The sequence below is a fragment of the Hyperolius riggenbachi genome, chromosome 10 (assembly GCF_040937935.1).
Source record: "Hyperolius riggenbachi isolate aHypRig1 chromosome 10, aHypRig1.pri, whole genome shotgun sequence".
NCBI lineage: Eukaryota > Metazoa > Chordata > Amphibia > Anura > Hyperoliidae > Hyperolius > Hyperolius riggenbachi.
In genome coordinates this window covers 231435881-231460487 of record NC_090655.1, presented here as the reverse complement: position 1 = coordinate 231460487, position 24607 = coordinate 231435881, and the positions used below count along the sequence as shown (strand labels likewise).

The following is a 24607-nucleotide window of genomic DNA, read 5'->3' as shown; positions in this document are numbered from 1 at the left end:
CACCATCCTCCCACTCTCCAGTGCCAATCAACCCCCTTCCTCTGCCCAACACTAACCGCCTTCTCCTTTGCCCAATACTAACCACCCTTCACCCATGCCCAACACGAACATCCCTCTCTCCTCTGCCTAGCACTAACCACCCTTCTCCTCTGCCTATCAGCGTTGGCTGGTCATTAAGTGGTTAACACTAACCTTCCCCTCTCATCTGCCTAACACTAACCTGCTCTAGCCTCTGCCTAACACTGACCTTCCCCATCCTCTGCCTAACGCTAACCTTCCCCTCTCATCTGCCTAACACTAACCAGGGCTGTGGAGTCGGAGAGTCGAAGCAATTTTGGGTACCTGGAGTCGGATTCGGTGGTTTCAATAAACTGAGGAGTCGGAGTTGGATCATTTTTGAACCAAATCCATAGCCTTTGTAAATATTAGACTAAGGAATAAGAGCAATTTTGTGTACCTGGAGTCAGTGGTTTCATAAACTGAGGAGTCGGATGATTTTAGCACCGACTCCACAGCCCTGACACTTAACCTCCCCTCTTCTCTGCCTAACACTTAACCTCCACTCTCCTCCGGAGCAGTGCTTTTCAGCGCTGCTAGATTTGGGCGCAGCCGGCGCCTCCATAAACTACAATGGGAATCACTCCTATTGCAGTGCTCAGTGAGTAACGTCGGCTCCGTCAGAAGACGGAGCCGAGGTTGCTTAAAAACATAATAATTCGGCCTCCAGCAATCGCTGGAAGCCGAATTATTTCATTCCCCCACTATCCATGGCGGCCTGGAGGGGGAATAGTAATTTAAATCGGCCCGGACTTGTGCAGAAGCAGGATCAGCCATATACCGCTGTATCCTGCGCCCAAGTCTACCGGCGCCAATTTCAAATGTACTCCTCTCCTCTGCCTAACACTTAACCTCCCCTCTCCTCTGCCTTATACTTAACTTCCCCTCTCCTCTGCCTTATACTTAACCTCCCCTCTCCTCTGCCTTATACTTAACCTCCCCTCTCCTCTGCCTTACACTTAACCTCCCCTCTCCTCTACCTTACACTTAACCTCCCCTCTCCTCTACCTTACACTTAACCTCCCCTCTCCTCTACCTTACACTTAACCTTCCCTCTCCTCTGTCTAACACTAACCTTCCCTCTCCTCTGCCTAACACTAACCTTCCCTCTCCTCTGCCTAACACTAACCTTCTCTCTCCTCTGCCTAACACTAACCTTCTCTCTCCTCTGCCTAACACTAACCTTCTCTCTCCTCTGCCTAACACTAACCTTCTCTCTCCTCTGCCTAACACTAACCTCCTCTCTCCTCTGCCTATCACTAACCTTCTCTCTCCTCTGCCTAACACTAACCTCCTCTCTCCTCTGCCTAACACTAACCTTCTCTCTCCTCTGCCTAACACTAACCTTCTCTCTCCTCTGCCTAACACTAACCTTCTCTCTCCTCTGCCTAACACTAACCTTCTCTCTCCTCTGCCTAACACTAACCTTCTCTCTCCTCTGCCTAACACTAACCTTCTCTCTCCTCTGCCTAACACTAACCTCCCCTCTCCTCTGCCTAACACTAACCTCCCCTCTCCTCTGCCTAACACTAACCTCCCCTCTCCTCCGCCTAACACTAACCTCCCCTCTCCTCCGCCTAACACGTAACCTCCCCTCTCCTCCGCCTAACACGTAACCTCCCCTCTCCTCCGCCTAACACGTAACCTCCCCTCTCCTCCGCCTAACACGTAACCTCCCCTCTCCTCCGCCTAACACGTAACCTCCCCTCTCCTCCGCCTAACACGTAACCTCCCCTCTCCTCCGCCTAACACGTAACCTCCCCTCTCCTCCGCCTAACACGTAACCTCCCCTCTCCTCCGCCTAACACGTAACCTCCCCTCTCCTCCGCCTAACACGTAACCTCCCCTCTCCTCCGCCTAACACGTAACCTCCCCTCTCCTCCGCCTAACACGTAACCTCCCCTCTCCTCCGCCTAACACGTAACCTCCCCTCTCCTCCGCCTAACACGTAACCTCCCCTCTCCTCCGCCTAACACGTAACCTCCCCTCTCCTCCGCCTAACACGTAACCTCCCCTCTCCTCCGCCTAACACGTAACCTCCCCTCTCCTCCGCCTAACACGTAACCTCCCCTCTCCTCCGCCTAACACGTAACCTCCCCTCTCCTCCGCCTAACACGTAACCTCCCCTCTCCTCCGCCTAACACGTAACCTCCCCTCTCCTCCGCCTAACACGTAACCTCCCCTCTCCTCCGCCTAACACGTAACCTCCCCTCTCCTCCGCCTAACACGTAACCTCCCCTCTCCTCCGCCTAACACGTAACCTCCCCTCTCCTCCGCCTAACACGTAACCTCCCCTCTCCTCCGCCTAACACGTAACCTCCCCTCTCCTCCGCCTAACACGTAACCTCCCCTCTCCTCCGCCTAACACGTAACCTCCCCTCTCCTCCGCCTAACACGTAACCTCCCCTCTCCTCCGCCTAACACGTAACCTCCCCTCTCCTCCGCCTAACACGTCACCCTCCCCCTCCAATGCCTAACACTAAACTTCCTTTAGGGATGGTGCTCTACTAATGGGATACATGCAAGAGAAGGACAAGGTCATTGTTGGGGATAAGTCAGGGTATGTAGTAGATCAGGGAATGAGGTTAGTGTTAGGAAGAGAAGGGAAAAGTTGGTGTCCCTTTCTCCAATGCCTACCACTAACCTCCCCTCTCTCCTCTGCCTAACACTAACCTCCCTCTTGTCTCTGCCTAACTTTAACCTCCCTCTCTTCTCTGCCTAACACTATCCTCCCCCTTTTCAGTGCCTTTCACTAACTGCCCCTTTCCTTTGCCTAACAATAACCTCCCCTCTTCTCTGCCTAATGGTGCCCATACATGGTACAATTGTTTTTATCCAATTCTACTTATTTCTATGTAGTATAAGTGTAAATTAGTGAATATACTGAAAGGATAATTTAGACAGTTCCCTTTATATTACATAGAAATGGTAAGATTGGATGAAAAAAATTGTACCATGTTTGGGCACCATTACTCTAATCTCTCCTCTGCCTAACACTAACCTTCCCTCTCATCTTCCTAATACTAACCTTCACTCTGTGGCATCTGTTTCTACATCAGCTCCGCCTGGTGCCCCAACACCTCTGTTCTTTCCAAGAGATGCTCCCCAGATCTGGAACTCCTTCTTGTAAACTGCAGACCTGTATACTCACCCAGGGATTTTTCCTCCTATGTCCTTGTTGGGGTGTACATTCCTCCTGACGCTGATGCCAAAACGGCCCTGCGCGTGCTCAGCGACACCATCACACAGTGGGAGTCGTCCCTTCCGGACTCGTTATTCATTGTCTTGGGGGACTTCAACAAGGCCAACCTACGCCAAGTACTGCCGCGCTACCACCAGCACGTCACCTGCCCCACTAGGAACGCCAACACTCTGGATCACTGCTATACGGTCCTTAAAGACGCATACAAGGCAACCCCGTGGTCAGCACTAGGCTCATCAGACCACTGCATCATTCACCTAATACCCACCTACAGGAGACGCCTGGAAACTGCAAAACCAGTCCTAAGATCCAGCAAAGTATGGTCGGAGGAGGCTAAACTACAACTTCAAGCCTGCTTCGACTGTACGTACTGGAAGGCTCTGGAAGCACCAAACTTAGATAAGTAGGCAGACATTGTATCCTCGTACATTAGCTTCTGTGAGGACCAGTGTGCACCAACAAAAATCCGCAAACCCTACCAGAATGACAAACCATGGTTCTCCAATAAATGTCGGCATCTGTGCAGTAGCAAGGAACTGGCATTCAAGTCTGGCAACCAGGAGGAGTATAGGAGGGCTAAAAACACCCTAAACAAGGAACTGAGGGCCGCCAAAAAGAACTTCGTTGTAAAACTGAAACAGAACCTCACCTCAAGGGACACACGAACCATCTGTAAGGGGCTTAAGGCTGCCACGAACTACAAGCCCCCACCCCAGCATGCAACTCCCAGCACCAAGCTCGCTGAGGACCTCAGTGAGTTCTATTGCAGATTTGAGAACCTGCCGGTCCCAACAAGGTCCCAGAAGCCTCCTGCCACCTCCTCTGACTTAGCACCACCACATCCAAGCCCACCCCCTCTAGCGGTGAAGGAGGATTATGTCAGGAAACGCCTGTCAGGGATTAATGCAAGGAAAGCCTCAGGCCCAGATGGAGTGTCACCAGCCTGTCGAAAAACCTGCGCACAGCAGCTTGCTCCTATTCTCTCATCCATCTTCACCAAATCCATCCAGGAAGGCAGGGTCCCTGCTTGCTTCAAGAGGTCCACAATCATTCCTGTCCCCACAAAACATGGTGTCTCAGACCTCAACAATTTCAGGCTGGTGGTTCTCACATCGGTCATCATGAAATCCTTTGAAAGCTTGGTTTTGCCTCTCCTCAAGCTATCCACTGAGTCCCTAGTGGACCCGTTTCAGTTTGCGTATAGAGCAAACAGGTCTACTGACGACGCCATAAACATCTGCCTGGAGCTCGTAAATTAACACCTGGATAGACCTGACTCATACGCCAGGATCCTTCTACTCGACTTTAGCTCGGCGTTTAACACCATCAGCCCCCAAATACTTCAAAAGAATCTTGCTGCCCTTGGGGTCCACCCTACCATCCGCCTCTGGATCACAGACTTCCTAAGTAACAGAACCCAGGCCGTCAAGCTGGATACTATCATCTCTCAACCAAGGACCACCAACACGGGCGCTCCAAGGATGTGTACTGTCGCCGTTCCTATTCTCCCCATACACTAAGAATTGCAGGTCCACTGCGAACTCCGTCAAAGTCATCAAGTTCGCTGACGACACCACCATTGTTGGCCTCATCTCTGGGAATGATGAGCAGGAGTATCGCCACCAGGTTGACAGAATTTGCCACTGGTGCAGGGAAAACGGGCTGGTCCTCAACACTGCAAAAACGGTTGAGATGATCATTGACTTTAGGAAACACGCTGCCACTCCACCCCTGATCAGCATTGATGGCACGGTAGTTGAGAATGTGCTCTGTGCACGCCTCCTCAGCACGACAATCTCTAAGGACCTGACTTGGAAAGCCAACACAACCTCCACCCAGAAAAAGCCCAGCAGGGGCTATTTTTCCTACGCCAACTATAGAATCTTCTACACTGCCACAGTTGAATCTGTTCTCTGCTCCTCCATCCTGGTCTGTTATGCTGGCTCCTCCGCCAGCGACAGACAAAAACTGCAGAGGGTCATCAGATCAGTGGAGAGAATCATCGGGAAACCACTCCCCTCTCTAGATCAAATCTTCAACTGTAGACTGCGCTCCAGAGCTCAAAAAATCGTTAATGATCCGTCCCACCCAGGCTTTCGCTTCTTCAGTAGACTTCCCTTAGGCCGGAGATTCCGATCCAACTACACCAGGACCACAAGGCACAGGAACAGTTTCTTCCCCTCAGCCATAAACTATCTGAACTCTTAGATCTCTCTTCATCCTCCCATGACAAGTGGTGACTGGTAGTACCTAAGCTAACTGCACGGCTGCACACTACATGCATACGTGTTCAAATTGCTGTAACTGTATTGTCTTGCTGCTTACATGTATTTGTATTGTATGTCCTGTTCTTTTTCACACTAGCCCTGTACTTGCCAAACCCAATTCCGGGCACGGCCCAGTCGTGCTTGGCGAAATAAAATATAAAAAAATATTCTGATTCTCCTCTGCCTAACACTAATCTCACCCTATTCTTCCTAACACTAACCACACTAACCTTCCATTAGCAGTGGTGCCATACTTATGGGTTAGACACAAGAGAAGGGGAAGGTCATTGCTAGGGGTTAGGTCAGGGTAGAAGGTTAGTATTAGGTATAGAATGGGGAAGGTCAGTGTTAGGGTAGGTCAGGGGATAAGGTTAGTGTTGGGTATAGAAAAGGAAGGCTACTGTTAGGGGTTAGTGTGTTAGTCACAGAAGGGGGAGGTCAGTGTTAGACGTGGGTTAGGGCATAAAGTTAGTGGTAGGCATAGAAGGAGAAATTCAGTGTTAGGGGTAGGTCAGGAGATAAGGTTAGTGTTAGGCATAGAAGGGGTGGGTCAGGGGATAAGGTTAGTATTAGGCATAGATAGGGAAGATCAGTGTTAGGGGTAGGACAGGGGATAAGGTTAGTATGAGGCATAGAAGGGGGGAGGTCAGTGTTAGGGGTAGGTCAGGGGATAAGGTTAGTATGAGGCATAGATGGGGGAGGTCAGTGTTAGGCAGGGCTGTGGAGTCGGAGTCGTGGAGTCGGGCAATTTTGGGTGCCTGGAGTCGGAGTCGGGAAAAAATGCACCGACTCGGACTCCGACTCCTAATGAATTTGTAACTGTAATTAAAATAGAAAATATGATAAAATGTTCTATTTCTCAGATAATAGTCATTAAAAATAATGTATATATACAGTATATATACAGTAATAGCTGTGCTTAGTCCACAAAAATGAAATAAACCAATCAAAATTAGTTACTTGTGCTGCTTCAAAAAAAGCAGTCCTCGTATTTTTAAGGACAGATATACATATCTGATTGTGACTGTATATACAGGAATCTCTTATATGTTACGGCCAGAACCCGAAGTGTGGCCACTTCGCGTTCTGGCCAGCCACTTCGGGTTCTGGCCGGCCAATGTGCGAAGTGGCCGCAGCGCAGCGGCCACTGTTAGAAATGGCATGATGACACATAAGTTACAATGTATTTTATGGCCGTCTCGCTGCGGCCAAATGTATTAGAAGTCTCGCACTGCCTCCTCTCCTCCTCCCCCCGCCTCTCTCTTCTCCCTGCCTCCTATACCACATACGGAGCAGCCGGCGGGGACACACGCGGAAGTTGGTCAATTTCCTCTCTCCTCTCCCTGCCTCCTATACCACATACGGAGCAGCCAGCAGGGACACGCGTGTCCCGGAGAGTCGTTCGTTGCGGCAGGGCAGCAGAGCGGGGAGGCTGCAGACATTGCTTCTGCCAGCACCCGCTCTGCAGGAACGGCAGGATTCCCCTGCCGCGATGAACGACTCTCCGGCTGCATGTCCCCGCCGGCTGCTACGTATATTGTATAGAGGCAGGGAGATGAGAGAGGCGGGGGGAGGAGGAGAGGAGGCAGTGCGAGACTTCTAATACATTTGGCCGCAGCGTGACGGCCATAAAATACATTGTAACTTATGTCATCATGCCATTTCTAACATTGGCCGCTGCGCTGCGGCCACTTCGCACATTGGCCGGCCAGAACCCGAAGTGGCTGGCCAGAACGCGAAGTGGCCACACTTCGGGTTCTGACCGTAACATATATACTAAATAACATCTATGCTGTAAGAATAAAGCCTGATGTGTAGCTGTGTCACTAATAGAGATGGTCAACGAGATGGAAATAATTCTGCATTGATGCTGATTTATGCAAATGTATGCACTCCCTTTGCTGATGAAATCAAATAATTTGATATGTTGTTAAAATTTGGTTTGGTGACTACAAATTAAAGGGTAACTGAGACGGATGAAAAGTAAAGTTTTATACATACCTGGGGCTTCCTCCAGCCCCCTTCAGGCTAATCAGTCCCTCACTGTCCTCCACCACCCGGATCTTCTGCTATGAGTCCTGGTAATTCAGCCAGTCAGCGCTGTCCGGCCGCATGACGCTCCCACAGCCAGGAACATTCTGCACCTGCGCAATAGTGCTGCACAGGTGTAGTATGCTCCTGGCGGCGGAGTGTGTGCATGCGCACTACGCCTGACTGGCTCAAGTACCTGGACTCATAGCAGAAGATCCAGGTGGTGGAGGAGGACAACAAGGGACTGATTATCCTGAAGGCGGCTGGAGGAAGCCCCAGGTATGTATAAAACTTTAATTTCATCTGTCTCAGGTATACTCTACATATGCACTCCCCACAGAGCTTCAGGGAATCCACTGAGAATGCTGTGCACATTGAACACAGAGGTGTTGTCTGTTTACAATCTCCTCATTCCCCTGTAGAGTACCTGCACATCATGCTTACATGTACCCACACTTACATTGCCTAGGGCCTGATAGATGTTCTTTGTTTCGGTTTGTACCTTTTACAAGTACTCTTACCAAGGACTAGTTTTAGTCTAAAGGGAATAAATATAGTAGTCTACATATCCTTCTCACTTCAGTTGTCTTGTAAAATTCCTAAGCGTTGGCAGTTAAGAGACGAATTTCATGTTACATACTTTTAATCAACAAAATTGTAATATGCAAATTAGAGGAGTCGGAGTCGTGGAGTCGGAGTCTGTGGAATCCTAAACTGAGGAGTCGGAGTCGGTGGATTTTTGGACCGACTCCACAGCCCTGGTGTTAGGGTGGGTCAGCGGATGGGGTTAGTGTTAGGCATAGAAGGGGAAGGTCAGTGTTAGGGGGAGGTCAGGGGATAAGGTTAGTATTAGGTGTAGAAGGGGAAGGTCAGTGTTAGGGGTGAGTCAGGGGATAAGGTTAGTATTAGGTATAGAAGGGGAAGGTCAGTGTTAGGGGTAGGTCAGGGGATAAGGTTAGTATTAGTCATAGAAGGGGAGGTCAGTGTTAGGGGTGGGTCAGGGGATGAGGTTAATGTTAGGCATAGAAGAGGAAGGTCAGTGTTAGGGGTGAATCAGAGGATAAGGTTAGTGTTAGGCATAGAGGTGTGTGTGTGTGTGTGTGTGTGTGTGTAGGAGTGCTGGCAATTAAGGGACATTATCCGCTAATAGTGAGGGAAGTGTATGTATGGTGACTGTATCACTGTGTCGGGTTCCTCTAAGGTGTCAGGATGTCACTATTTCTCTACGCAGGAGTGTCAGTATTTGGAAGGCCACAAGGATGTCATGATGGATGTATGAGGATGTCATGATGAAGAATCAGCCCCCCCTCACATCGCCGGGTAAAAGGAGACTTTTATTTCTTGTAGAGGAGAGATCAGTTTAGAGAGACCACTTAGGTCTCCCATTATCTGATAAACACATAGGGGTTGATTCATCAAGCTTTGCTGCTAAAGAAGCGCAGCCTAATGACAGTAGTGCGAGCTCAGCTGGTAAATTAGGCTTGCTCCTTCTAACTAATGTCCACTCCACTAAACTCGCCCTGAGTCCAGTGGCTTTTATGGACTTAACCCCAGCGCTTTGATTGTAGGTTGCCTGTCAAAGTGTGGGGATCGCGTCTGTTAAAAGTCAATGGACCTGCTGGGGCTCAGGGTGGGTTTAGTGGAGTGGCTGTTAGAAGAAGCGAGCATAACTTACCAGTGCTGAGCATGCGCTCCTGTTATTAAGCTGTGCTGCTTTAGCAGCGCAGCTTGTTGAATCAACCCCGTAGAAACAATATATTCACTCAGTGTATTTTGTTTTTACAGATGAAACCAGTAACAGAAACCCACCAGAGAGATATACAGGTCCTCTTCATTCCCGATATTGTAAACAGGAAGATTACATCATCCCCCAACATTATCAGGTAGATTAAACTTGAGGGTACAGAACTGAAAAATGACTTCACACTATACAGTATAAGATTATAGTTTTCACTATTTTCCTTTGATTTAGGGTGACAATGACAAATGGACGGATGGTAAAGCTGACGTTAAAGAGGAAGAGACATATGTGAGATGTAATCAACAGACTACAGAGGAGGGTGTCATAATGAGGACAATTAAAGAGGAAGAAGAAGAGATGCCTGTGAGGGGTGATCAGCAGTGTATGGAGGAGGGTGTCATAATAAGAATAATTAAAGAGGAGGAAGAAGATATGTTTCTGCCGGGTGATCTGAGTTCTACAGAGAACAGTGAAATTAAGACAATGAAAAAGGAAGAATGTTCTCTAGATATCATCTCAGGTAAGTTATCCTACAACACAGAAACAAATACTAAAGATCAGATGTGTTACAGTGAAATGTGTCCTTACACAGGGATTTGTGGGCCCTTAGGACAGGGTTGGGGAACCCTGCTGAACCTATAAAGGTTTATCTCCTTTCCTCAGTATAACATCATAGTACCAACAAATGAGGAGGAGATACTGTACACCATATGAAAGGCCCATCTCCATTCCTCAGTATAACATCATAGCACCAACAAATGAGCAGGAGATACTGTACACCATATGAAAGGCCCATCTCCATTCCTCAGTATAACATCATAGTACCAACAAATGAGGAGTATATACTGTACACCATATGAAAGGCCCATCTCCATTCCTCAGTATAACATCATAGCACCAACAAATGAGGAGGAGATACTGTACACCATATGAAAGGCCCACCTCCATTCTTCAGTATAACATCAGAGTACCAACAAATGAGGAGGCGATACTGTACACCATATGAAAGGCCCATCTTCGTTCTTCGGAGTAATATCATGTTCCCAACAAATGAGGAGGAGATACTGTACACCATATGAAAGGCCCATCTCCATTCCTCAGTATAACATCATAGTACCAACAAATGTGGAGGAGATACTGTACACCATATAAAAGGCCCATCTCCATTCTCCAGTATAACATCATAGCACCAACAAATGAGGAGGCGATACTGTACACCATATGAAAGGCCCATCTTCGTTCTTCGGAGTAATATCATGTTCCCAACAAATGATAATACTGTACATCATATGGAAGGTCCATCTTAATTTTTCAGGTATGACCACCACTGTTATAGTATCACCACAGACATCTGCAATCGCCATATTTAGGGTGGAGGTTGTCTGGTTATCACTTTATAGAATGCAATGAGCAACAGTAGAGAAGAGTGGTCCAGCTATCCACAGGTCACCCATTTAAGAACGAACCATACACTGCTGTGATGCAAGTCAGTAGGCCACATCCTTCTACTTTTTGTAATGAAACATTATGGTCATGGACAGTGATCTATTCCATTCATATGAACATACCTGTGGATCACTTATGAGTAAATACACGATGTCAATATAAGCACAGAGATAAGCACCTCAGAGCAAACCTGTGGCAGAAAAAAAAATAGAAAAGTAGATATTTATTTCAGTAGAGGGAAACCTCTTAATGATCCAGAGGCCTCTCCTATCCTTGGCCACCCCACCACTGCTTGCCGGGTCCCTCCTCTTCTTTGTGGCCACGCTCATGTACAGAGGGGAATTGCGCGGTAGCATGGAGCTGCTCATGCTTGTAGGAATAAGCTGTGCACTAGCGGCTCCACAATCCGCCCCCCCACCTGATAATGGAAACTCTTACTGGATATGACAGACCAGAATCACAAGGTCTAAACAGGCTCAGAACAGCAGCCAACACTCCCTATTCTGGTCTCCTCCCCTTTTTCCCACACACAGACCTATTGCATGTATCTCTAGGGGATAATTCAGAATAGTGCCATATGGTTTAAAATGGAAAAAAAGCAGGGCTGTGGAGTCGGTCCAAAAATCCACCGACTCCGACTCCTCAGTTTAGGATTCCACCGACTCCGACTCCTCTGATTTGCATATTACAATTTTGTTGATTAAAAGTATGTAACATGAAATTCGTCTCTTAACTGCCAATGCTTAGGAATTTTACAAGACAACTGAAGTGAGAAGGATATGTAGACTACTATTTTTATTCCCTTTAGACTATAACTAGTCCTTGGTAAGAGTACTTGTAAAAGGTACAAACCGGAACAAAGAACATCTATCAGGCCCTAGGCAATGTAAGTGTGGGTACATGTAAGAATGATGTGCAGGTACTCTGCAGGGGAACGAGGAGATTCTTCCTCTATTACACATTCTTCATGCACAATCTGAACCAGGTTTATGGGTGATGGACAACACCTCTGTGTTCAATGCGCACAACATTCTCAGTGGATTCCCTGCAGCTCTGTGGGGAGTGCATATGTAGAGTATAGTACTACTGTGTAACAAAGTAAACCTGAGACAGATGAAATTAAAGTTTTATACATACCTGGGGCTTCCTCCAGCCGCCTTCAGGATAATCAGTCCCTCGTTGTCCTCCTCCACCACCTGGATCTTCTGCTATGAGTCCAGGTACTTGAGCCAGTCGGGCGTAGTGCGCATGCACACACTCCACCGCCAGGAGCATACTACACCTGTGCAGCACTATTGCGCAGGTGCAGAATGTTCCTGGCTGTGGGAGCGGCATGCGGCCGGACAGCGATGACTGGCTGAATTACCAGGACTCATAGCAGAAGATCTGGGTGGTGGAGGACAGCGAGGGACTGATTAGCTTGAAGGGGGCTGGAGGAAGCCCCAGGTATGTATAAAACTTTACTTTTCATCCGTCTCAGGTACCCTTTAATTTGTAGTCACCAAACCAAATGTTAACAACATATCAAATTATTTGATTTCATCAGCAAAGAGAGTGCGTACATTTGCATAAATCAGCATCAATGCAGAATTATTTCCATATCATTGACCATCTCTATTAGTGACACGGCTACACATCAGGCTTTATTCTTACAGCATAGATGTTATTTAGTATATATAAGAGATTCCTGTGTACACATCATATATACAGTCAAAATCAGATGTGTATATCTGACTTTAAAAATACGGGGACTGCTTTATTGAAGCAGCACAAGTAACTAATTTTGATTGGTTTATATCATGTTTGTGGACTAAGCACAGCTATTACTGTATATAAACTGTATATATACATTATTTTTAATGACTATCATCTGAGAAATAGAACATTTTATCATATTTTCTATTTTAATTACAGTTACAAATTCATTAGGAGTCGGAGTCGGTGCATTTTTTTCCCGACTCCGACTCCAGGCACCCAAAATTGCCCGACTCCACGACTCCGACTCCACAGCCCTGAAAAAAAGAATCACCTCTATGTTGTTAAATTGGGGGTTGGTGACTACAAATTAAGTTACACATTAGTACTACCTGTATACTCCACATAAGCACTCCTTGTGGAGCTGTTGGGAATCCACTGATAATAGTGTGCACATTGAATGCAGAGGTGTTGTCTATCACCCGTATACCAGGTTCAGATCATGCATATAGAATGCGTAATAGAGGAAGAATCCCCTCATTCTCCTGCAGAGTACATGCACATCACTCATAGCTGTATAGATAATTGCTGTTCTTTGTCCCTGTCTTCTCCAGCTACAAGTTCTCTTACCAAGGACTGGCTTTTATTTCTACCTAACAGATATTCTACAGCTAAATACTAAGTTTAGTTAAAATGCATCTATGGTGTACATAAGAAAAACACAGCTTTGCTTAAAAGTTAGAATGTCCCAACACCTTGTCTGTGTAATAAGATTCACTGGAACCACGTATCAGCTCTGCCCCTTGCAGAAAATGGCCCTAGCTTTTTCTATATCAGATATAGAAAAGGTAGAGGCCTCTTTCTGCAAGATTGCAGGCTACACACTGGAGGCTAGCTGTTATGGGGCTCTGGTGAATCTTATACAGACGACATGCTTGGGCATTCACTTTGACAATGACAGGCCGGGATGGCTGACAGGGTAGAGTGTTAGCTTCCTGGCCAGGTGCCTTTTGTGCTCAAAAGAAGATGTCATCTTAATATAACTTTAAAGAGTACCTAAATTATAAATAAGTTTGCTTTAAATTTAAGAAATTGCCAAGATATATAAAATCACACATGATAAAGTGTGATTTTTCTCACCCCCAGGGTCCATATACCACATATGGTCTTGCAATCCCCGCCCCCATTGTGAAATTGGGCCCTGACATTTTTTTTTCTTGCCAGACCATAGGTGCAAAGGATGCTGGGGGATTGATGCCAAAACTCCACCTCCCATGTCCATGTGATCTAATCTAGGCAGACAGACAGATCTGAAATAAGAATTATAGCAAACAGACATGCTAAGACAGGATACAGCAGTTTTCCTGTGTCTCCTTTCTGTTACATACTGTGAAAAAAGTAGTAATTTGATCCAGGCAGGCAGAGAGTATGAGATGTAGAGGCAGGGGAGGGAACCAGGCTGGAGGGGAGACACAAAGCTTCAACATCAGAAGAAATAAGGAAGTGCTGCTAAAGATATAAATGTGAGTTTGTTCTATCCACTATGATGTACCAGATGTAAACTCTATATGTTCATCTAACTCAACACAGTGCATAGACTACTAGGGTTGCCGCAGTATACCGGTATGACGATATACTGTATATTGCGGTTTGATTGTGCATGATAATCATACCATGCACAATCTTGTTTTACTAGTTTTAGGGGCGGGGCGACCGTGGAGGTGGGGCAACATAGAGGCGGGGATGCGACGCAGCAGCGAGTGCATGAACAGCGGCGGGGATACAAATACTCACTTGCGGGCAGCCAGCTCTGTCCTGAACGATGTACTGGATTCCAACAAGAGTACAGAGGCACCAGCAGAATAAAATACATAAAATTAAAATAAAATGGACTTACCTACTCCCAAGGATACCAACTACACGTGGTAGCATGTTAAACAAGGTAATTTATTTCGATACTCCACAAAAAAAGCTTGCAATGCGTTTTGCAGGCGTGACCCCGCTTCATCAGGCAATAGATAGGGAGCAAACAACTGCAGACAAGAGACTACATTTTGGATAAATATCCATTTGCAATATATGGTACAATTTTCAATATAACAAAAAGACATTATTCATGTTATCATAGGATCACACTTCCCCGCTACCCCATTTAAAGCCTTTTTCTCCCCCAGCACCATTATAACTAGCTATAGCACAACATAGTCTTCACCTCACACCCACTAAGTTTTGTGTTTTCATCCTCCTTTTTTGTACACTTGGTGATAACATGAATAATGTCTTTGTTATATTGAAAATTGTACCATATATTGCAAATGGATATTTATCCAAAATGTACAGCATCTTAGTCCAATGTCTCTCGTCTGCAGTTGTTTGCTCCCTATCTATTGCCTGATGAAGCGGGGTCATGCCTGTGAAACGCATTGCAAGCTTCTTTTTTTTTTTTTTTTTTTTTTGGAGTATCAAAATAAATGACTTTGTTTAACCCGCTGCCACGTGTAGTTGGTATCCTTGGGAGTAGGTAAGTTCACCACTGCCTCTCCTATTTTAAGAATTTTATGTATTTTTATTCTGCTGGTGCCTCTGTTCTCCTGTTGTTTACAGTCCACCCCAGGTGGAGGGGTGTTTTACCCCTTATCTTCTACAGAGAACGACTTCTTAACCCTGAGTGGGAACAGGTTTATTCTTCCCACCTGCCTTTTTATAGTGGTTGCCTGAACGGTAACCCTCGTTTGTGAGTATAATCATACTTACCTTTATTTCTCACTGTATTGCCAATACATACTACACCATATTGGGCTCTCGGTGTCCCTTGTCTTTTTTATCAATGTACTGGCCTCTTTCTACTTACTGTTCTTGCATCACATTTCCCTGAAACAGCGACCCCTGGGTGCTATTACAAGTTGATGCAAGAAAAGGAAGTAGAATGAAGCCACTACATCGTGAAGGACCTGGCTGCCGGCAAGTGAGTATTTATCCCTGCTGCTGCGTCCCCTCTTCCCCGGGCTCCCTGTGCTATCTCTGGCTACCTATGCTGAAGCCACCTACTACTGGCTACATCTATCCCTGGCTACCTATGCTGCGAGCACCTACTACTGGCTACACTTATCCCTGGCTACCTGTGCTGCGAGCACCTACTACTGGCTACACCTATCCCTGGCTACCTATGCTGCGAGCACCTACTACTGGCTACACCTATCCCTGGCTACCTATGCTGCAAGCACCTACTACTGGCTACACCTATCCCTGGCTACCTATGCTGCAAGCACCTACTACTGGCTACACTTATCCCTGGCTACCTATGCTGCAAGCACCTACTACTGGCTACACCTATCCCCGGCTACCTATGCTGCAAGCACCTACTACTGGCTACACCTATCACTGGCTACCTATGCTGCAAGCACCTACTACTGGCTACACCTATCCCTGGCTACCTATGCTGCAAGCACCTACTACTGGCTACACTTATCCCTGGCTACCTATGCTGCAAGCACCTACTACTGGCTACACCTATCCCCGGCTACCTATGCTGCAAGCACCTACTACTGGCTACACCTATCACTGGCTACCTATGCTGCAGCCACCTACTACTGGCTACAGAGGGGGCCCTGGGTCCAAATAATTGTATAATACAGTATACCGTAATACCGTGGTATTTTTTGACGGTAATCATACCGTAAAATTTCATACCGTTGCAACCCAATAGACTCCATATATGTATTTCCATTCAGACCTTTCTTTAGATGGAGGTGGTCCTTAATCAACTACAAACTGGAGAAAAAGAAGTGTGTGCTTTGGCCAGGTTCACCTGACTATATACTAGCTTCCTGGATTGTCTATTGACTGATTAAAATGGCACAGCATTTGGAAGGGGGAGGAGCTCACCATGATGGAGTGAGGGAGGAGGCATCTCGGAGCTCCCGGCCTAGCATCAGCATGCTGCTAACCCGCTGCTAACCCTGAGGTTTTAACAAGTAAAGCGGGTCCCCCCTGGAGGCTCCTAGGAGTGGCTTGAAGGAGAGCCTGGCGGGTTCCTGGATCCACAAGCGGCAGTGATCAATAGCGGAGGGAGACGCCGCTGTCTGATGCGGAAAGCGCAGCGGGGAGACCTGCCGGAGCCGGAAGTGTGAAGCCGTGCATCCCCAGGGACCACACAGCGGTGAAATCAGGAAGCGAGGGCGCTCGGAGAGCGGGACGCTGCCCCGAGATTAAGCTGTAAACCGGGCTGCCTGAAAGAAGAGGCTGGAGTGGAGGGTGAGAGTCGCTGTGGGGAGTCTGGTGGGGGGAAGCAGGGAAGATTGAGGGAAGGCGAGAGCCGGCACCCACCAGGTCTGACCCATACCTAGCGAACACCTTGTGGACAGGGATCAACAGGTGAAAGGTACAGCTAAGGATTCAGCAGCACCCTGACTGTGTGAAGATCCTGAGAAGCAGCAGGGGGATTGTATGTAAGAGAGGCTGAGGGGGAAGAAGAGCACCCAGACGGGTAAGCAATTTTAAATCCTCTTTCTTGAACTGTATTGCCTGCATATCAGAGAAGATAAAGACTTACTACCGAACTGGTATTAGATTGGTGTGGTAACCAGAGATAACAAGTATGGTTAAAGATAAGGAAAAGGAAAAGAGGGGAAAGAACCCTACTACAAAAGACAAAGAGTCAGCCCAGAAGGCAGTTAATAAACTTTTTGCGCAGGCCGGAAAAATTAATACTAACAGGCTCTCAATAGAGAGTGAGGGGCTAATTGATAGCTCACTCCCAATATCCAACTCAAGCTCCCCGGGTGCTGATTCTAATCAAAGCAGTGACATGGAAGAAATATGGAGGTGTTTGCGGAGTCTGCCAACTAGACAAGATCTAGAAGCACAAACAGAGCAGATAGTGACATCTGTAAAGAGGGAAATCGCTGAGATTAAGGAAGAAGTAACTGAGTTACAGGGAAAAACCAAAGAAATGGGAGAAGCAATAATGAAATTACAGATGGAAGTGGAGGTTCTTAAAAAGGACAGAGAGAAACAGAGAGACTTAAACATTAATCTGAAGTATGAGATAGAGGATTTACAGAATCGAGAGAGACGGAATAACTTGAGGATAAAAGGGGTTGCGGAGTCAGTCCAGACTGAACATATTGCTACTTATCTACAGTCTCTGTTTAAAGAATTATTGGGCCTACAGGAGGAACGTGAAATAAAATTGGACAGAGTACATAGAGCATTAAGGGCACCACCAAGAGAGGAGGAACCCCCAAGGGACATAATATGTAAATTCCATAACTTTAAGGAAAAAGAGGCTGTAACAAATGCTGCGAGACAGAGGGGCCAGCTATCATGGAAGGGAGACTCGATAAATATTTTTCAGGACTTGGCGCCTTCAACTTTAATGCAAAGAAGGGCAATGAAACCATTGCTTACGGTTCTGCAACAAAAGGAAATACCGTATAGATGGGGGTATCCCTTTGCGTTATTAGTGAAAAAAGGACAACGGTTTCTCTCTCTGAGATACCCGGGGGAGATAACTATGTTCTGCAAGGACTTGTCTATCCCAGAAATGGAATTGCCCGATTGGAAACCAGAGACTGTGGGGAGCTTTCAGGGGAGATCTAGGAAAAAATAAAGAATAGATAATAGATGTAATCCAAGGGGAGCTTAAAAATAAAAAAAGGTTATGTTAGTGGCGGGAGGGAGGGAGGACGGAGAGGGTTTTTTTTTTTGTTTATTGCTGTTTCCCCTTCTTGGTAAAAAGACACAAAAACAAAAATGTATGTATATCATAGCACAATAACCGGATTTGCTATTGACCACGAGTGTAATAGGGGGAGAGAGGGATGAATTAGGGGGGGAGGGGGATGGGGGGGGGGCACTTGGGGGTTGGAGCCTGATGCATATGTGGGGGACAATTGATGGAAGCCCATGTGTGGATCGGGACCTTAAATTTAGGATATGGAGGTTAATAGAATAACGAGGTCACTGAATATATTTATATAAGCACAATATAGCAAATCTGGTTAAACTACACGGAAATGAAAATGCATGTATATTGGAACACAATAAATTAGAGTTGTTGATGAATATGAGCATAATAGGGGGGGAAGGGGATGAATTGGAGCGGGCGGAGGGGGGGGGGAGGCACATGAGGGATGGAACCTGGTGCATACGTGGGTGACAAGTGACGGTCGCCCATGGGTGGATCAGGACCGTAAATTTAAGACATGAAGGTAAATAGGATAAAGGGTTCACTGCGGATAAATGCACAAGCATAAAAAATTGCACAAATACAATATAGCAAATGTAAGACAAGATAGGAATTACGATAATGGTAACGGGAGGAAGAGGGGGGAAATATAGGGTACGGAAGGGATCAAGAGGCGGACGGGAGATGGGGAGTGGGGATTGACACTTCCCTCCGCCTCAGAAATGTAGAAAGTGGGGAAGAATGAAGGGGGGGGGGGGGGGGGATCCCTGATAGGTTTTTTGGTCGAAGCTGTCAAGCAGTGTGGCGTTAAGACTGGTGTGCTGCACGTTTTGTCAAAAAGGGACCCCATTTCCCTAAAATAACAATCTAAGATATATGACCTGAAATATACGGTAAATAGATTGATTGTTGGGTATTTGGGTTTTTTTTTTTTTTTTTTTTTTTTTTTTTTTTTGGTCGGTTTGGGGTTTTCCAACCCCTTCCCTTCGGGATGGGTTTTTTTTTTTTTTTTTTTTTTTTTTTTTTCTGTCAGCCTCCCATAACTCCCGCTTAAAGAAGGCTGAGGCTGGGAGATCCGGGGGGTGTTCCTCACTCCAAAGAGATGGTAGTTTAATACCCAATAAGGTGTCGCAACGCACCAGAGGGACTAAAAGGGAGTCCCTAATGGATAAAATCCTTTTTAAAAAAATTGGAGGAAGGGCCGGGGGGAGGGTTAAGGGGAGGGCCTGGATTCCGAGAAAAGGGAGTTGCAGGGGAAACAGGGAAAAATGGGTGAGAATGGGGGGAGAGAAGGTGACAAAGAAGAATGAATGGAGGGTCAATCTGGATAATATAAGACAAATGCAAAAAAGAAAGTATGAACCTTAAGGTATTGTCGCTGAATGTCAGAGGGCTCAATGTCCCGGAAAAAAGATCGGCTATCCTGAGACTTTGCCATAGGGAGGGAGCAGGCATTGTGTGCCTGCAGGAGACTCATTTTAAGGCCCCTAAGGTGCCAAGAATGTATGACCGATATTATAATACAATGTATGTGAGTGGCCTGCAGACAACCAAGAGAAGGGGGACAGCGATTCTAGTGGCTAAAAATGTCCCATTTATAATAAGGGAGGAGTATGCCGATACACAAGGGCAGTTTAATTTAATAAAAGGCCACCTGTATAATAGAGCAATAACGGTGGGGTCATATTACGCTCCAAACACGGGCCAAGTAAAAGCACTTCAGAGATTTTTGAAAAAATTAGAAACTTTTGCAGAAGGCGGGATCATTATTGGATCAGATATGAACATAGCGATAGACCCACAGATAGATACATCGATGGGTAAGTCAGCAATATCGAGTGGGGTACAGAAGAAAATTAAAAAATTGTTATATGATATGCAACTGGTAGATGTTTGGCGCGTGAATAACCCCACCTCTCGTGAATACACGTATTACTCACAGGTACATAGGAGATACTCCCGCATAGATTATGTCCTGGTGTCCCACGACCTGCTCTCCATAGTGGGATCAACAAATATAGGATTGATGACATTATCCGACCATGCTCAGATTGTGGCGAATTTGAGATGGGGAGAGGGAAGTAAGGGACCAATGGTATGGCGAATGAATGACGCTTTGCTGAAAAACGATGAGGTGGCTTTGAGGATAAAGGGGGAACTTGAAAACTATTTTCAGTCCAATGATGATGGTGAGACTTCGGACATAACAGTATGGGAGGCACATAAATGCTATATAAGAGGGATCCTAATACAGGAGGGATCTAGAAGAAAGAAGGAAAGAGATAAAGAAATAAAAATAGCACTGGAGAATATAGCTAAATTAGAACAACAACATAAACAGGATGCTGAGGAGAGTACTAGAGCAAAATTAATGGAGGAGAGGGACAGATTGAGAAATATCCTCTTTAATAAGGTGAAATATATGGCCCTGAGATGCAGACGTACATTTTATGAGTATGGGAATAGGAGTGGATCAATGCTGGCAAGGGCAATTAGAAAACAACAAAAAAGTAACTACATCTCCAATATTAGAAATGCAAAGGGGGAGGTCTGTCATAAGCTAGAGGAAATAGCTAAAGAGTTTAGAGAGTACTACGATAGGCTATATAACTTAAAAGTGGATTTCTCGGGAACAGGAGTGGAGGAAAGAAGGAGGGAGATAAGGGGATATATAGAACAGAGTGGACTCCCCAGATTAGCAGAGGAAGAGGCTGCGGCTCTGGAGTCTCCCATCTCATTGGAGGAAGTAAAACTGGCAATTAAACAGATACCAGGGGGAAAGGTGCCCGGACCCGATGGGTTTACGAGTGAGTATTATAAAAGATTTGGGGAGCAGGTCGTGGTACATTTGGTGAAGGCTTTCAATGGTGTGGTGAAGGACGGAGCAAAGGAAGGGTTTTCCCCCCGTATGTTGGAGTCCTACATATCAGTTCTGCACAAGGAGGGTAAGGACCCTAGTCAATGCCAAAGCTATAGACCAATTGCATTACTGAATGTGGATATCAAGCTTTTTGCCAAAGTCTTGGCAAATAGATTATCCCCATTATTGAATAAGATTATCCATATAGACCAGGTGGGGTTTATTAGGGGTAGGGAAGCCCGGGATAATACTATAAGGACCATTAATCTGGCTAGGTGGGTAGCAGTTAGATCAGAAACAGCTCTGTTTTTATCCACTGACGCTGAAAAAGCGTTTGATAGGGTGGATTGGTCTTTTATAGAGGAAGTATTAAAAGTTATAGGGGTAAGGGAAAAAATGGGGATCATGATGATGGCATTGTACTCTACACCGAATGGAAGAGTAAGAGTTAATGGGGTTCTTTCAGAACCGTTTATGATAAGAAACGGAACTAGGCAAGGTTGCCCCTTGTCCCCATTGATCTTTGCTTTATCGGTGGAGCCCTTCTTGTGCAGGGTGAGGCGGGACTCCAACATACGGGGGATAAAGGTGAAGGGATCGGAACACAAGGTGGCGGCATACGCAGATGATTTTTTATTTTACCTGGAGAGGCCACTCATCTCTCTCCCAAACCTGATGAAGGAATTTAAGATTTTTAACAAGATGTCAAACTTGAAGATTAATTTTGATAAAAGTGAAGCAATAAGTTGGGGTATGAATAAAGAGCAAAAGGAGTTGCTCAAAGAGAATTTTTCCTTCAGATGGCCAGGGGGAGTGTTGAGGTACCTGGGGGTAAAAATAATGTTTAGTATGAAGGAGATGGTGATACATAATTATGCTCCGATCCTGGAACGGGTGAAACAGGATTTGGGAACGTGGGACCGGCCAAGTTTCTCATGGTTTGGGCGAATTGCCATAATAAAAATGAATATCCTTCCCCGGCTACTGTACATATTCCAGGCCTTGCCCATACCGGTTCCATCTGCATTTTTTAGAGATTTTACAAGCTCCATAAATAAATTTGTGGGAAAGGGCCAGAAGACGAGAATAAGGAGTAGATTGCAGACAGCAGAAAGAGAAAAGGGAGGGTTAGCGGTCCCAAATATGAAATGTTATTATGAAGCAGCTAACTTAACCAAAATAATAGATTGGCATAGGCATAGAGAGGAGAAGAGATGGGTGGCCTTGGAGGAGGATATAATAGGATACCCCCTAAGGAACTTACCCTGGTCAGCACAAAAAAGTAGGAAGATTATATCCAGTAAAGGAGCAGAAATGATAGAATCGACGATAAAGATTTTTGATAAAAATAGGGAGAAAGCAGAAATGTCCCCGTGGCCAACACCTCTTATCCCAATCTTAGGAAACATAAATTTCCCTATGGGGAGGAATCTAGTAAGGTATTCAGGTTGGAGGAGAGGGGGGGGAAGAATTAAGGGCTCTTGATCTTGTAAGGGATGGGAGGTGGGTACCCAGGCCAGAAATAAATAGGGAGGAGGGGAAGTAGACGAATGGAGCCATGTACAATTTAAATTCTTTTTACAGAGTTATGGTACTAAGGAGATGTTGAGCAGGAATCTTACCCCATTTGAGAAGTTGTGTATGGGAAGGGGGCAGCACAGAGGGACACTCTCAAAAATATATACATTATTAAATGAAACAGAGGATCCTACAGTAGAGATTCGGAGTAAGTGGGAAAGGGATTTGGGAAAAACATTTTCAGAAGACCAGTGGAAGGACATAGTAAAACGGGCAAGTAGATAATCTATATCCACCAGGGGACAGGAAGCGGGGTATAAGATCTTTGCCAGATGGTACTACACCCCGGACAGGCTCAGCAGGATGTATCCAGGGGCATCTGCGCTCTGTTGGAGATGTGGGAGTGGGAGGGGGGACCTATTACATATATTCTGGGGGTGTAAAGAAATACAGAAATTTTGGATAGAAATAAGGAAACAAATTAGATTAATTACGGGGATGGAACCCCCAGATGAAGCTGCCTTTTACCTGCTCCACAGTAATGACTGGCCCACTAAGAAGTATGAGAGATCATTGATGAGATTTCTGGTGAATGCAGCCAGGATTCTCATACCTAAACATTGGAAGGCAACTCAGAGGCCCACAATATGGGAATGGTTCGTGGAAGTAGATGGGGTTTGGAGAATGGAAGATTTAACCAGCTATATACATGGAGATAGGGGAAGACATGAGGAAAGATGGAAACAGTGGCAGGAATATAAATTGACACCAGAATATGAGAGGGTAAGAAAGGGATTAGGACAAGAGGGGCCAGCTGACTCAGCGATATAATGAATATAGTATAAGAGGAGGGAATAGAAAACCAGATTGACCCGAGAAAGAATGAGAGAGAGAAAGTGAAGAATGAATGAATAAAAGAAGTGACTGTAATAAGATCTATTGGATGGAAAGTAAGGATGGTATAACTATGAAGAGAAAAGGGGAATTGTTGAAAACATGATGGAGAAGAAATTGAAGGGTTAATGTTTTTTTTTTTTTCCCCCTAATAAGACAGAGGTATATGTTTTTAAAATCCATCTAGTGGACACTGTGTAAAAGTGTTGTTGTTTTGTGGTTTTTGTAATATGATATATTTAAAAAAGGAAAATAAAGATAATTTAAAAAAAAAAAAAATGGCACAGCATTTGCTGAAAGCATCTGTGTGCTAGAATATGCAGGATCTAAAACTGTGCTTGGAAGAACAAAGAGAAATTGAGAGCCCAATATGGTATAGTATTGTTAAGTTGGTTGTGGTTTAAAGCAAAATATTAAGATATACTCACAAACATGGGTTACCCATAGGCAACCACTTCAAATGCAGGTGGGGAGTATTAGAACCTGACCCCACTCAGGTTATTAAGATGTCGCTCTCTGTAGATAGGAAACGGGGTAGCACCCCTCCACCGAGGGTGGAATCAAGATTTCAGCAAGGCTTGGTGTACAGAGGCGCCAGAGTAGAATAAAAATGTTTAAAAACCGTCTAAAAGAGGGGGATGTTCAGGTGGACTTACCTCCCTCAAAAATATAGAACTCAATTGAGTCACAATATATCAATACAAAAAAACGTTTTATTTAACTCCACTTAGTGCAACGCGTTTCGCAGGTGTGGTCCTGCTTCATCAGGCAAACAGGAGTATAACTATAAAACAAACAGAAATATATACAAACATAATGACCCATAGAAATAGCTTAAAGTAAAAGGCGCAGTATAAAAACATGAGAAGACACGGTTAAATTGTAACATTTTTGTTCGCAGTGTAGTAAAACTCGCTCTATGTCTAAAAATCGCATCTAATTAATCATAAAATATCCACAAGAATCCAAAATGTAAACAAAAGTTAGTAAATCTCCATAATTGTCCATTGATATGTTAAAGTTCATCAGCTTCTAGATTAAAGGATAGTCAGTTTAGTGAGTATAACATATAGTACTATTTTATGGCCCTAGAGCTAACTTGCAAGAAAAATTGCTAACAGTCTATATTGATATAAAAAAAATAAAATTAAAATTTCAACACCTCAGCAAGAGTGACTTACCTCAATGGGTCTAGATGCAGAAGTGA

The 24607-nt window shown here is 45.4% G+C and overlaps 2 protein-coding genes across 2 annotated transcripts in view; one reads left to right on the top strand and one right to left on the bottom strand.

Annotated features, from left to right (window-relative positions):
- Nucleotides 1-24607, bottom strand: part of LOC137534764 (zinc finger protein 84-like) — a 253689-nt gene that overhangs the window by 82329 nt on the left and 146753 nt on the right. The gene's annotated exons all lie outside the window — the stretch shown is intronic.
- LOC137534753 (zinc finger protein OZF-like) overlaps nt 1-24607 on the top strand; it is a 28300-nt gene that overhangs the window by 410 nt on the left and 3283 nt on the right. Inside the window, exons 2-4 of the mRNA XM_068256384.1 lie at nt 8789-8877; nt 9343-9440; nt 9530-9818. Coding sequence (XP_068112485.1) covers nt 8829-8877; nt 9343-9440; nt 9530-9818 — 436 coding nt within the window. The 5' untranslated portion in view covers nt 8789-8828. The remainder of the gene's footprint in view (nt 1-8788; nt 8878-9342; nt 9441-9529; nt 9819-24607) is intronic.